At 40.5% G+C, this 14037-nt stretch overlaps 2 protein-coding genes across 9 annotated transcripts in view; one reads left to right on the forward strand and one right to left on the reverse strand.

The window, feature by feature from the left end:
- psmc5 (proteasome 26S subunit, ATPase 5) lies at positions 1 to 4556 on the forward strand. 4 transcript variants are annotated; one of them, XM_005949279.3, is made up of 12 exons: positions 1 to 106; positions 1919 to 1993; positions 2081 to 2150; positions 2241 to 2338; positions 2425 to 2481; positions 2637 to 2867; positions 3100 to 3226; positions 3320 to 3510; positions 3853 to 3951; positions 4029 to 4139; positions 4224 to 4310; positions 4388 to 4556. In XM_005949279.3, the coding sequence occupies exons 1-12, from the start codon at positions 83 to 85 to the stop codon at positions 4439 to 4441; spliced, it is 1224 nt and encodes a 407-aa protein (XP_005949341.2). In that variant the 5' UTR covers positions 1 to 82; the 3' UTR covers positions 4442 to 4556. The 4 variants fall into 4 exon arrangements, with proteins under 4 accessions (XP_005949341.2, XP_005949342.2, XP_005949343.1 ...); XM_005949280.3 differs by having other exon boundaries at positions 46 to 106; positions 1922 to 1993; XM_005949281.3 differs by lacking the exon at positions 1 to 106 and adding an exon at positions 114 to 338.
- Positions 4553 to 14037, reverse strand: part of LOC102295455 (MAGUK p55 subfamily member 3) — a 27623-nt gene continuing 18138 nt past the window's right edge. For 2 of the 5 annotated variants that reach the window (XM_005949275.3, XM_014329930.2), the window contains 14 exons: positions 13706 to 13787; positions 13212 to 13297; positions 13039 to 13113; positions 12144 to 12340; positions 11937 to 12001; positions 11435 to 11452; positions 11108 to 11149; positions 9293 to 9364; positions 8913 to 9071; positions 7749 to 7829; positions 6903 to 6996; positions 6665 to 6773; positions 5972 to 6091; positions 4553 to 5224 (listed from right to left, as the gene is read on the reverse strand). In XM_005949275.3, the coding sequence (XP_005949337.1) occupies positions 5045 to 5224; positions 5972 to 6091; positions 6665 to 6773; positions 6903 to 6996; positions 7749 to 7829; positions 8913 to 9071; positions 9293 to 9364; positions 11108 to 11149; positions 11435 to 11452; positions 11937 to 12001; positions 12144 to 12340; positions 13039 to 13113; positions 13212 to 13297; positions 13706 to 13787 (1380 nt within the window). In that variant the 3' untranslated portion in view covers positions 4553 to 5044. The remainder of the gene's footprint in view (positions 5225 to 5971; positions 6092 to 6664; positions 6774 to 6902; positions 6997 to 7748; positions 7830 to 8912; positions 9072 to 9292; positions 9365 to 11107; positions 11150 to 11434; positions 11453 to 11936; positions 12002 to 12143; positions 12341 to 13038; positions 13114 to 13211; positions 13298 to 13705; positions 13788 to 14037) is intronic. The other 3 variants (XM_014329931.2, XM_005949278.3, XM_014329932.2) reach the window with 3 other exon arrangements.

Here is a 14037-nt window from a genome sequence, read left to right on the forward strand (position 1 = left end):
CATCAAAGAAATACCACGAAAACGCTGTACCGGAAATAGCGCCTGGTCTGCAGTGGCTTTAACCGGATGTAGAAATTTCAAGATGGAGGTGGACGGAATTGATCATGTAGGTGTATTTTTTTCCCCTGCCACTTTGTTGCTTTTATGACTGCCATGCGAAGGAAACGTTTCTGTTTTGCTGTGGGTCTAATAGATTATTCAAAATCGGTTGTTTGAGGGAAGGATGCGGGACTTCAGTGTAAAAACGGAAACGTCACTTCATTGAAAACAGCGATTGTGCCGGTTTGCTGTCTCATTGTAGCTAACCCAGCTAGCTTCTCACGATGACTGGCAGCGAGGTGCGGACAGTTTATTCTATTCTTAGCTTTTTTTGACCACACAGGGGTGCTTATTTCAGTATATTATGAGATATATATATCTGAGTTTATTATATGGGAAACACCAAGCGTTACTTTATTAATATACGTGCACGTCTGTGCGTAAGCTAACTGATGTTAGTTTGCTAATGAACTGTAATTGTTGGGAGAAAGTTAGCGTCACACACTTTAACGCTTATTGTTACATAGGTTGTTGTTGTTTTTTTGTGTTTTTAATTCCTTGCCTAAAAGATATTTCCTGTGTTGGTGCTACTGGTTAGGCCTAATGGTTAATGTAAACAGTGGTCAATTTAAACCAGTTCAGTCCACCAATTTAATCAATGAAAATTGGACAAATGCGCATTTCCATTCTTCTATAATATTAGATAATGGCAAGCTCGGCGTACACTATTTACTGATAAATGTTGTGTACTTTGCATTGTCCAACATAAGATCCTCTCATCGGGCATGTATGTTGGACTTAGCTAATGTAGATGATTTATATGCTGCTGGGTTAATCTAAAATAATGTTCGCGGGAAAAACTTTACAGTTCCTCAGTATTTTTACAGCATAAGTCTGTAGGCTGCTATATAATTGGTATCTTAATCTTTAACTTTAAATGTAGTGGCGTAAATGCTATAGTAGGAAAAAGAGACGTGGTTTGCATCCTTCAGGAGATATCTGCCTAACTAAAACTATGCATAGAGGCTGCTTCATATTGAGGGTATACAGAGTACACAGTGACGTCTCTGCATTGCGTTTTGGCTGGAGCCTATTCCAGCTGTCATAAGGCCAGTGGCAGGGTACATCATGGACAGGTCGCCAGTCTTTTGCAGGGCTAATTCATATATACAACTATTCGTGCTCACATTCACACCGTCACCAATTAATCTTACACCACCTTGGACTGGATTCAAACCCAGAACCTTCCTGCTGTGATACAGCAGTTTTAACCACCATACCACACTTGATGGTCGACTTTTAAGTTGCAAATGGGGACTAAAGGAAAAGCACTTCTCATCAGTGAGAATTCATTTGACCCAGTTTGCTGTCGGCGCTATCAAAATCATCATCACTAACACAAATTGGCAGGCAGCATAGCAATCAACTGGCCAACATACTTTCTTATCTTAAAACAAGAATGAAACAAAATTGATGGCTTATGAACACAGTCATTGATTAATGCATATTTAACCTCCTAAGACCCAAACTCTTCCACAGCATGCATTTTTAATTTCTCTTTGATATTTGGGCTGATTGGGACCCGATGAATGTAAAAATAAAGAATTACCAGAATTTTTTTTTTTTAACCTAATTTTTGTTTCTAAGAAAAATGAGAGCCACATATAAGGATATTCCTTTAAAATTTCAATAGAACAGTAGCAGTATTATGTCCTCGTAAGTGGATATCAGGCCCTTGTGGAGCAAAATTGACTAGTTTGGTCTAAATAACCCAAAATGTGATGTCCACATATGTGGATGCCAGGTCCTAGGAGGTTAAATATGCCATATTTAAATGTTCAAGAGCTCACTGTGAAGTTGCAGCAACATGTTTCTTTAGCAGATGGAGATGGGGGAGAGTAAAGGTGGATCAGGTCTGCGGCAGTACTACTTATCTAAGATAGAAGAGTTGCAGGTGAGGAAATGAAAAATCATTTTTGTTTTTGTTGCTTTTTAACGCGTGCTCGCCCATCATGCCTGACCTGCTTTTTTTTCTTCATAGTTGACTGTGAACGAGAAGAGTCAGAATCTCAGACGTCTGCAGGCACAGAGAAATGAGCTCAATGCCAAAGGTATGGTGCTTTATCTTCCTGCCACATTACTGGGAATTGTGTCATTCTGATGTACACAGTCAGACATTTCCTTTGTTACTTTGGTCTCAGTGCGTCTCCTTCGTGAGGAGCTGCAGCTACTACAGGAACAGGGATCCTACGTGGGAGAGGTGGTGAGGGTCATGGACAAAAAGAAAGTGCTAGTTAAGGTATGTTGTGTACATTCACCATGCAGCATCCTTCTTTTTGAATCAGTCGTGGACAGTTTAAATTTATGTCTGTTCATCATTTTCAGGTGCATCCAGAGGGAAAGTTTGTGGTGGATGTGGACAAAAACATTGACATCAATGATGTGAGTATTATAAAAGCTGAGTCCATTTGTAATAGTTACTGTAAAGTATGATAGAGCTAAACAAGAAAAAAAAATGCATTTTACTCATTAAAATAAGTACTAGGAATCAGGAAACCTAAACTGTTCTGTTATTATTTCTGTGAAATTGCCACTAGGTGACTCCAAACTGTCGTGTAGCTCTGCGTAACGACAGCTACACCTTGCACAAGATCCTTCCTAACAAGGTGGACCCTCTGGTGTCCCTCATGATGGTGGAGAAGGTGCCGGACTCCACCTATGAAATGATCGGCGGCCTGGATAAGCAGATCAAGGAGATCAAAGAAGTGATTGAGCTGCCCGTCAAACACCCTGAGCTGTTTGAGGCTTTAGGCATTGCCCAGCCCAAGGTGGGTATTTGACAAGAGAGCCGATGGTACGAATTTCAGAAGTTTCTCTTAGGGTTTTATATTTATATCTTTGACACATTTTCTCGTCTTGTTGCCTGCCCATCATTCACTTCAGTCCTAAAACATGAAAAGCAAAGACAGGGGGGAAAAAGATAATTTGATTAAATTGGTTAACTAAAGCTACACTTGTTGCATCTGTGTAGGTGGTTCAGATTTTCCTTTGTGCTTGCAGGGTGTGCTGCTCTATGGCCCCCCAGGTACAGGGAAGACCCTCCTTGCCAGAGCTGTGGCCCATCACACTGACTGCACCTTCATCAGGGTGTCTGGATCAGAGCTGGTCCAGAAATTTATCGGAGAGGGTGCGTGCCTTTTCTTTCCTGTACACTGGGATTGAATTGATCCCCATGTTTTTAATAACTGGTTTTGGTTGATCTCTCCCTGGCTTTCCGCAGGTGCCCGTATGGTGCGAGAACTCTTTGTCATGGCAAGAGAGCATGCTCCGTCCATCATCTTCATGGATGAGATAGACTCCATCGGCTCATCTCGGCTGGAGGGAGGCTCAGGCGGGGACAGTGAGGTGCAGAGGACGATGCTGGAGCTGCTCAATCAGCTGGATGGCTTCGAGGCAACCAAGAACATAAAGGTACTGCAGAGGATCACTGTGTAGTCTCATATCCTTACTATGAACACTGAGGTGTAGTGTTATGTGCACAGGACAGCCTCTTAATACATGCGTTACTGATGACATTTCGGCTTGCTGTATAGGTTCTTTATGCATAAATGACATTGTGGTACAACTGGTATTTATTTATATACCAGCATCACCTAAAGTTGCTGATGACTACAGAAGACCTTTATAATATTTTGAAACAAGTAATGCTGCGTTTGTTAAATAAATGTTCATGAGTGCCAAACATGGGAGTTAAAGTATTAAATAACCCCAATTATTCAAATATACTTAATAGTATGTCGTCCATCTCTGCAGGTCATCATGGCCACTAACCGTATTGACATCTTGGACTCAGCTCTGCTCCGGCCAGGCAGGATTGACAGGAAGATAGAGTTTCCGCCTCCCAATGAAGAGGTAGTTAATCGTTTAGCGTGTTTACTCAAACATGCTGAGTTTTTTGTATCTAAGCACACTTAATTATGCGCCCACAGGCCCGTCTGGATATCCTGAAGATCCACTCCAGGAAGATGAATCTGACTCGCGGCATTAACCTGAGGAAGATTGCAGAGTTGATGCCCGGAGCTTCTGGTGCTGAGGTTAAGGTAAGAATTAACCTGCTAAATGGAAGCTGCGTTAAATGAGGAACTACATCATTAAATTTCCCCTACTGCATCTGTGTATTATAGGGCGTCTGCACAGAGGCAGGGATGTATGCTCTGAGAGAACGGAGAGTGCACGTCACTCAGGAGGACTTTGAGATGGCGGTGGCAAAGGTCAGTATAACCTAAAGCTAATTTTTGAATGCAGTGTTCACATCTTGCACTATACTAACGCAGTTTAACTTTATCAGGTCATGCAGAAAGACAGTGAGAAGAACATGTCCATCAAGAAGCTTTGGAAGTAAAAGGCCTTGTGTATTCTTGCACACAATGCAACCACATATGTATATTTCCCTTTTGTTTATGGTTTATAATTGTTTCATGAGTGTGATCAGTCAGTAAAATAGTTTCCCCAATAAACAGAGTTGGTCTTGTTTTATTTCTCAAGCAAATGTAGACAAATTCAACCCACTTCACTAAACAAACTTTTGTCAAAGCAAAATCAGTCATAGATTTCTTCTGCTTTACAGTTAACATATTCAATATGGCACTTCACATTATAGCTGCTGTTATAATAGGGGGCTTACATAGCTGACCACACTGAGTGCAGATGTTTCTGACAATAAGTTGCTGTAGGAACTTTGTCCTGCATGCTTGTACTACATACCTTTCTCATATAAAGCCACTGCACTATCAGGATATACGGTATGTACACCAGCACTGACTACTGTGGTCATTCTATGCTGACCACTCTGCAACAGGCCTGTTGGATGTTCTTTTACAGTGACTCACATACTCATTTGTGGAATGGTTACACGGCAGTAAAACACTGGATCAGTCCAAATGCTCAGCACCTTCAGAGGCACGCCACAGTTCTGTCCTCTTTTTCTATTTGGAAGGTCAGCTGGCTAGCGCCTCACCCAGGACGCAGGCACCCACTGTGGCTCCATCTGTACTTTTTCCAATACAACCTGGAGCTCTGCTAAGGCACTAGCTGGATCTTCCTTTACCAACACGTAGTCGACCCAGTGGCCGTAGCATTCGTCCATTTGCTCTGCCGACTGCTTCATTTCCTGCAAGTCATCGTCCTGAGAGGAAGAGAGACAAGTGTTTAGCTGCTAATACACTCTGCTAGAGAACCACTGAAGTTAAACTAATGACCATATGGAATTTCTCTATTCTTACTCAGTACCCTTCAGAGCTGACATACAGATATTGTCAAAATGTGACTTTTTGAACGTGGCACGCTTTTTGGTACCAGACAAGCTGGGAAACTGCTGATCTACTGAAACCATCTCTCAGAATTTGGCATAAACAACATGAAAGCATGGATCCATCCCATCTTCAGGCTGTTGTTGGTGTGGGGGGGATATTATCTTGGCATCGTTTAAATGCCACAGCCCACCTGAGTATTGTTGCTGACCACGTCCATCTGTTAAAGACCACAGTGTCATCATCTTTTGTTGGCTGCTTCCAACAGGATAGCATACCATACTATGACACAGCTCATTCACTTCACTGTATTCAAATGACCTTCACAGACACCAACATATTTGGCTGTGTGTTTGTACAACTAAGTAACTTTAACTTTTTAAGCAGTTTATATTAAACAAAATACTCACACACTGAGTTTAAATGCATGCCATGTGAAGAAAAGCTTTATTTACCGAGGTTCAATCAGCCTTTTGATATGGTTCCTTTCTCAACAAAACAAACAATGCAAGATTACCTTAACCTGAACTAAACCTTTTTAAGCTTCATTTATATTCCACCATCAATTAATAAGCCCAGAAAGTGTACTGCACGTCTGGCAGGTTTGATGTGGGATCACTCACCGTGACCGCTACGCTGAGTGAGGAAGAGGAGCCAAACTGCTTTCCCTGACCATCACCGATGCGAGGCCTTACAAAGATGACATATGGTTTGAACTCAGCGGTGCGGAGAGTCTTCAATGCCTGAATGTGGTAAGACCAATCAGCCATTTACAAACTCCCATATAAAAATCCCACAGAGCTTTTTCTATGCTGAGAAGATATACTGCACAAACAGAAGACCATATAAAGTCAAATCAATGTCTAAGTATAAAAGACTGCACAATTATCAGAGAGGATATTCTTTTTGAAGCAAACAGAAACAGCCTGTGAGCCACTAAAAATGTTAAAATAAACATATTTTTGATGATTTATTATTGGTTTTATGTTGGCAGACAGTTGCACAAAATAAGGTGAAAAGTCAGTTTGCCTGATATCATGCATTTCTATCTCCTGTATAGGCTCCGGAAAGCTTCACAGGTCTGGACGCAGGCAACAGATCAATCCAATTTCGTTTGAAAATACCATAATATGAAATGTATTCCAATATTGCACATATTACACGTGTATATGGCACGATGTGGCCAATATGCAACCTGCTGTCTTTACTTCTTTTAAAGAAGAAGGCACTTTTACATTGACACAGAGGAAATTTGATTTAAATGAGAAGTGTATTTGGTTGGCAGTGCCGCCTACCATATTTTTAAAAACACTTACCTCTGGCTGCACATCCACCAGACAGACCTTGTTCTGATCCAAAACTCTGTGAATGGAGTCCAAACTGGTGCCATAGAGATTCTCTTTATACTCGCCGTACTCAATAAACCTGCAGAAACACATCATCACCACTAACAAGTTAATTAAATTAACTAAAATGCTGAAACGCTTCAATTAACCCTTTTGTGTTCTATAATTTTTTTGCACTTCATCAGAAAACATTGTTCCCAGCACTCACTTGCCATTCTGGATGTCTGCCTCAAAAGCAGCTTTACTGATGAAGTGGTACTCCACTCCTTCTCTCTCATGACTCTTCCTGGCTCGAGTGGTGTCTTCAGGGCGCCGTTGGTCAGCAGAAAGAGCAAGTTGGAAAATAAGACACAAGATACTGGATGCTTGTATGTTTCTGGATATCTCATTAAGCTCGATACTGATTACATTAAAAAGCAGTGCGTTTACTGTAAAATCAACTTGCAAAGAGATACTTGTCTCAGTCGGTACCAATCCTATTTTTTATGTTTTGCCAGTGAGTTATTAAAAGGTGAACATCTTTCCAACTACACCAAAGTCTGCAACTCCCTGTCACAGACATCAACAAGCTCCATGTATGACTCGTTTATTTTGGCGTGTTTTAAAGTCTCTCGTCACAGTAGTTAAACTGGGGAAAACAGCAGCTATGATGGTGACGTTAAATGATTCACCGTCTCAGTGTCTGCCTGTGCAGAGATTAGATGCACACACTTCCCTTGAATTAGGCAGTGGGTTGCTAGGTTGGTGCGACAGATGGGTTTGGAAGCATTGAAGGAACAGCTGTTGTGAAATGGCGTCATAACTAACAAAACTGAATTGGAATGGTATGTGGTGTGTGGATTGTTTGTTTAATAATCTGGAAACTCGTGTAATATTTTGAGGGTCACGCAAATTATGGGAGTTTCCTGAGAGAAATGTAAAGGTTGAGTGCGTTTGCAGGTACGAAGTGCCAAAGAACAAAGTGCCTTATACTCACTCGAAAGCTCTTTTACTTCACTCTTATGAATTCAGTGCAAACACTTACAGTCAATTAGAAAAGATAAACAACACTTACGAGGCACAGCCAAACCGTACCGCCGCAGATTCTCAGCAATCACCTTCTGTTTGAGCTCAGCGATCCGTGCTCCAAGTGAACCTATGACCATACAAACAGCATAGCTAGTTTATATAAGAGGATCATGAACTTGGAACATGTGTGTATAGATCTGGCCAAAAGTTCACTCATTGTGGGCATGAATAACATGGTAGTTTGGAGTTTTTAATGATTTCTTTGAACTGTTCTTTTTCCAGGATGAAATGATTGTACAGCATACATCTGTAATCTCTTAAAGAAAATCCCAAGAAGTTTGTGCACAAGTTTGAATCTTTTTGGATTTTCTCACAGGGCAAAATTTATACATTGATATACACACTAATATTTGGATTTTTAAATTTGAAAGGCTAAAGTTGATTTAAATTGGCTGGTTTTGAGCGTACTTTCAATGGGGTTAAGGTCGTGTTTTTTTTGTTTTTTTTTGTTTTTTTCTCTTCTTCAACGGCCGGTTCACAATCATATTAGCCTGCTTTATCCATTCCAAAACATCCAGTTGTGCCCAAGTTTCAGTTGTCTAGCTGTTTTTCTGATTCTAATTCGAAGGTAGTCTTCCTCCACAATTCCATACAATTTGTGTAACGTACCAACATTACAAACAAACAGCCCCAGAGCATGATGCTACCTCCACCAGTGTTCTCAGGTTTGAAAACCTCAGCATTACTTGTCCAAACATACCAACGGTCATTACTGCCATAAAGCTCAATATTGGTCTCATCTAACCATGAAACTCTTGTCCATAAGGCATTTGCTTTATCCATAAAGTCCACAAAGAGTTTGATGAAGTCGATTTTGGAACAGAGGCTTCGTCCTTGGTCGGCGCTCTCAGTTCATAGTGATGTAAAACTCACTCCACTGTGACGCTGCTATTCCAGCAGTTTCCACTTCATGACAGGTTTGACTCCTGGTGGTTCCTGAACATCCTAAAGAATTTTGAGGATGACTTCACCGTGTCAAGTTAAAATACTATTTTAACATTGTAAACACAGATTTGAGTTTATGCACATAAAGAACAGTTAAATTAAAATCCCAAAATACCATCACATTCATAACCCATGATGCCTGTATCTGAATTTCTCATCACAACTGTAGTTTCATCGCTGTTAAAATTCACTCCAATTGACGAACCTATGAGTGTTATAAGGCGAGGTCTCTCTCCAGGACGTGGAAAATATTGTGCGACTTCCTCGTAAATCAGGAACTCTGTGTGATTGGCGTCAGGAGTGTGCGCTTCACCAGGAGAACCCTGGCGATCTTTCCTGTAGCGGAAACTTCTGCGTAGGCTAGCTGTTAAAGACATGAAGGTAGCCTTAGGGTACATATGCTACTGCACTGATCCACACTTATACAAATCCAACAAATACACCAAAATCCTGCCCATGTATTGCAGATCGCTCTGCCACTTTGATATTAAGAAACAGGTTTGAGGTAGCTGAAAATCGCATGTCAAAACAGTATCACACAAGACACACACAGTGGACAACACCATTAGATATCAGTAAGAGTACCTGAGTAAAAATCCCATGAGAAAGCATGGCCACAGAAGGCAGGGGCTGCCTTACTCTTGGGAGAAACTACAACTTATATTAGACCATTGAGTAAAGCAACTTAAGTTTTAATTTATTATTTCTTTTGAAACAGAATAAAACGATCAGAAGCCATGCATGCTGTGACTAACTTCTTAAAGCACAGGGTAATCACTGTCAGCATGACGCATGATGACGGGCCATTTGCAGCACATTGAGATGGCATGAGGCGCCACACGAACACTGAGAAGCTTGATGGCTGTAGCACACAGGGCAAAAAGCCTGCCAGTCTAATCATACCCTGACAGGCTATATTTATATTAAAATTTGTTTGTTTTTACAGAGGAAAAAAAAAATCTAAGCTCATGGTGGCACTAAAGAAAGTTGAGTTCCTAAAGTTGTTACATCCTATCCTAAGAGGAACATGGGGATGTGCAGTAAACCCGATGGCAATCCATCAGGAAGTTGCTGAGGTGTTTCATTTAAAAACCACAAAAAATGGTTATAGTACTAGGTGACCAGGTTTCCCCATTCATGTGTTACTGCTCATCAATCATTTTCTTCTCTGGCTCCAATTTCCAAAAGTCAACACTGCCCAAGTGCAGTTTCACATGTCACTGTATTACCATCAATGCCACACTCAATGAGAAACTCACTTCAGTTATTGGCACAATATGATGGAAAAGACCACAGGAAAAAACAAAAAACAAAAAAACAACAACAAAAAAACAAAACACAAAAACTGCGTAACTACAACTACACTACAGTGATATGAGAGACTGAAACACTGAGCTTTTATGCAGTTTCTGGTTAATGTTCAGTTCTGCACAGACAAGAATATGATGTTAAGTACCACAGTACAAGTGAGAATCAGTAGAAATGTTTGGCTCAAAAAAAATGCTGATCCCTGCTGATAATCAAAGAAAAGTTTGGTAGTTTTAGTTCATTAGGTGAACTAAAAAGGATCAATTAGAAAAGTGGAATAAACAACTTTAAGACTCCACTATTGGACCATAAAAACGATATTCTTTATGGTGAAACAAAGTTTTTAATAGGACTCAATGCAATCTGTGAAAAAACTAAATACACCCCATAATTCAGTACATCGACTCTTCTTTTTCAGCCATTCTGCTGTAGTTTTGCTGCTGGACTTCATTGTCCTGTTGTGTGACCAAATTTGTGCCAAGCTTTCGCTGCTGGACAGACAGCCTCACATTTGACTCTGGAATACACACGGAGGAGTTTATGGTCGACTCAATGACTGCAATGAGTTTGATACATGAACATTTTACACTACCTCTCAGCATTAGTATCCCATATTATCTCATACAAACATACCCTTTTGCCCCATGTTTAGTTTGTTGGAAACTGGTCACCCTAGTTGCCACTACAGGAATGTCTAAATGAAATCACACTACATTAAGGCAGCTGTAGAGATAATTCAGCTCTAGCGGACAGATGGGTGTGGACATGGTTTAGGGGAGAAGAAAAAAAAAAAAAAAAAAAGAAGGTCAAAACGGTGTGAACAAACACCCACTGAAGCACAGTCCCATCCTGGAAGCCTGGCCAACCTACTGGTGAGAATTTCTTGTGTAGTGGTCACACACGTGGACTGTTTTCTGTTTGACGGTTATCTGGCCTAACCCTCAATAATCAATGAAGCAACCAAAGCAATCCAGTCTCACACAATCTGAGGAATAATATACACACTCAAAAAGAAAAAGCTTAGCACACAGACTGAGCGAAAGATGTGATGTTGCAGTGATTAACATAAACTCACTGATTGTGCTTGCTCACCTATGTCCTTTCCATTCACAGCACCCTTATTGTCACAGTCTTCTGTTGGATGGCAATCGGGAAGAGAAGACAGGGTAAGAGGAGGGAGGAGGTGTTGGGGGTACTTTAACGTGAGAACACAGCAGGTTAGGAGAGGATTTGTGGCAATTAAAGAAACTGTAAAGGCAAAACATGACACAGTGTGGATGGGGAGGAGGAAAGTGACCAAAATTTGTGTTTCAGATGGGTCGATGAGAATTTCATACAGAAATTCAGGCAAGAAAAACATGGAGTCAGTCCAAACTGGGGATGAGAGATGGTTGCTAAAATGAGGGGTTTTCTACGTACCTCTATCGGCCCGTTCATCTGAAGTTAGCAAAGCAAGGAATAATACACAGTATCACTGTAGAGTGTGACATAGACTATTCGGCGACCCCTAGTGTACATTCAGCTCTCTCAAATTCACAATGCAGTCTCATAACTGTCACTGTATCCATGCTTGGAGATCCTCAACCATCTTCTTTCTCTACTGGAAAGACTATTTTTTTTTAAAAATTAAGAATAACTGGATAATCAGATTTTTAAAGGAGAGAAACCATTTTACTACTGCATCTTTTTGTAGATGCAAAAAAAGGACTTGCATCATTTCATCTTTTAAATTGGATTTAGGAAATTAAAGTGATGGATTATGCATTTCCCCCCCCCTCAGAGATTAATCTTCGATCCCCTCCTTCTCTTTATAATCTCTCTTTTAGGACCTCCTTGGATAGATTAGACCCACAACAGAAGATGTGTGTTGAGATCTAAGAGTCTAAAACATTTGCGCTTGTATATAGTAAGTAATGCTTACATGTGGGAGCTTTTGGGGAAATGGGAGCAGATACGGAACCCATTTTCATCCTGTATCTCAGTCGCCTGGGAAGAAAAACAAACATTTTCAAAAATGTATTACTGATAAAAATAAATAAATAAATAAATAAATAAATAAATAAATAAATAAATAAATAAATAAGGCAGCTTTTTAACATCTGATACACAGACTGTTGATGCAGGCTACCTCTCCTGAAACTGCACTGAAGGGATGAGGGCAGCGCGCAGGTTACAGTCGCCCACCCTCTTGGCCTGCCACCAGGTGGGGTCCTCCTGGCTAACAACCTGAAGAACGTCACCCCGTTTAAAGGGAAGTCCTGCCTCTTGGCACGGGGTTGCTTTGTCCTCAAAAGGTGTGTAATCAAATAAAGCTCGGATGTAGACCTTTAAAAAGAAGGAGGAATATTCTGTTAAAAACTTTATCATCTCTGTATTTATTTAACTTTATTCATTATATACAGAAAAGTGTGAGATACTTTGGTGAATACACATATAGCGCTGTGCAAAAGTCTTGAGCCACTTGTCAGTGTGTCTACACCTAACAGACGACTAAGCCGATAACAATTTTAAACTGTATCTTTAGACACTTTGTTACTATCAGCCTAACACGGATCCAAGATCCAGCAGAGATCTGACACAGGCTGAAGCAACAACTGGTCGCTGAAGCCTCATCAGGCTTTTATTCCAAGGAAAGAAAGCTGAAAATGGACTGGAGAAAAAGAAAATCTGTGGCAACAGGTCTTATGGAGTAATGAACCCTAATTACATTTTTGATTCCAATCGTTATCAGTTTGCACAAAAGAGACCAGGAGAGATACAACAGTGAGTGGAGGCTCTGTCATGGTTTGGGGTATTTATTTTATTTTTTAAATGAGGGGTGGATCATGACATTTTTTTTTTTTTTTCCCCACAGTTCTGTAATTCTGCAAGTTGCACAATCAAACATTTGCTCATACGCAACACTAAAGGGCAAGGTAAAGAAAAGTAAAGTGGATACATGTGAATAAACCTTGATGAAGGGCTGAGTGGTTGTGACCTTCCATAAGAAAAGCCTGCGTACTCACGCAGCAAGCATTCCTAACCTTGCTTTCTTTCATTTTATCGTCATCTGCAACAGCTGGGATGATTTTCAGTGTGATGGAGCCTTGTGATTGGGACTAAAAAAAATAAAACAACAACAACAGAGCACCACAATGATTGGCTGCCAGCTACAAGAATCATAGTATCTGAACTAGTCCGATTCCACATTTATTACCAGTATCTGACTAATTTCATCTGGCCTTTTGTGGGTTATCAGGTTTCCGTTGACCTCTCGAAGCTCATCCCCTACATGCACCAGACCTGGAAACACAAGCACAGCACGCAGGGGGAATACAGCTAAAGAAATGCCCAATTCTTAGAATACAAACCTGAAATGTGAACAAAAGACGATTTTGTGTTGCCAGTATGTCGATAACATTACTATGGCAACATCCAGACACAAACCTAGTTTATATTCTCAAAATATGCAATCTCGTGGCACTAATCTCACGGATTTGTTTTCTGTTACAGTTCACAGGGTTACGCAATGTAATCTACTGACATCTCTCTCAGTATATCAGTAGTGCTAAGAAGGTGGGTAGCGTTAGCATCCACAGTAATAGAGATATTATAATACAATAGTGCTGTTCCATTACGCATTTGATTTTCCACATAAAAAATATCTGGCATTTAAAGTTCAGTAGAAATGTTTTGCAAACTCAGTCTCACCACTCCGGTCAGCTGCGCCTCCCCTCATGATTCGGGCCACAATTACAGCTCCTGTTGCTTCATCTCTCCGAATAGTCGCTCCCTGTTTATACAAGTATGCACATTAATAAATAAGATTTATTCATAGCAAATCTCATCCCAAAGTCACTAAGCTGGCCTAATCCTCCGACTGGAGGAAGAGGCTCCCAATTTGCAGCTAGTTGTAATTGGAAAGATCAATAACTGACTGAAGCTAAATGTCAAAATGGTACGTGAATGAAGAGTCTGATACCCCATCATCAATATTGCCTACTTGTTTGTGCTTCTACTTAAAGTTCATGCAATTTAATGAC

The sequence above is a fragment of the Haplochromis burtoni genome, unplaced genomic scaffold, assembly GCF_018398535.1.
Source record: "Haplochromis burtoni strain Fernald_Lab_line unplaced genomic scaffold, NCSU_Asbu1 Contig_642, whole genome shotgun sequence".
Taxonomy (NCBI): Eukaryota; Metazoa; Chordata; class Actinopteri; order Cichliformes; family Cichlidae; genus Haplochromis; species Haplochromis burtoni.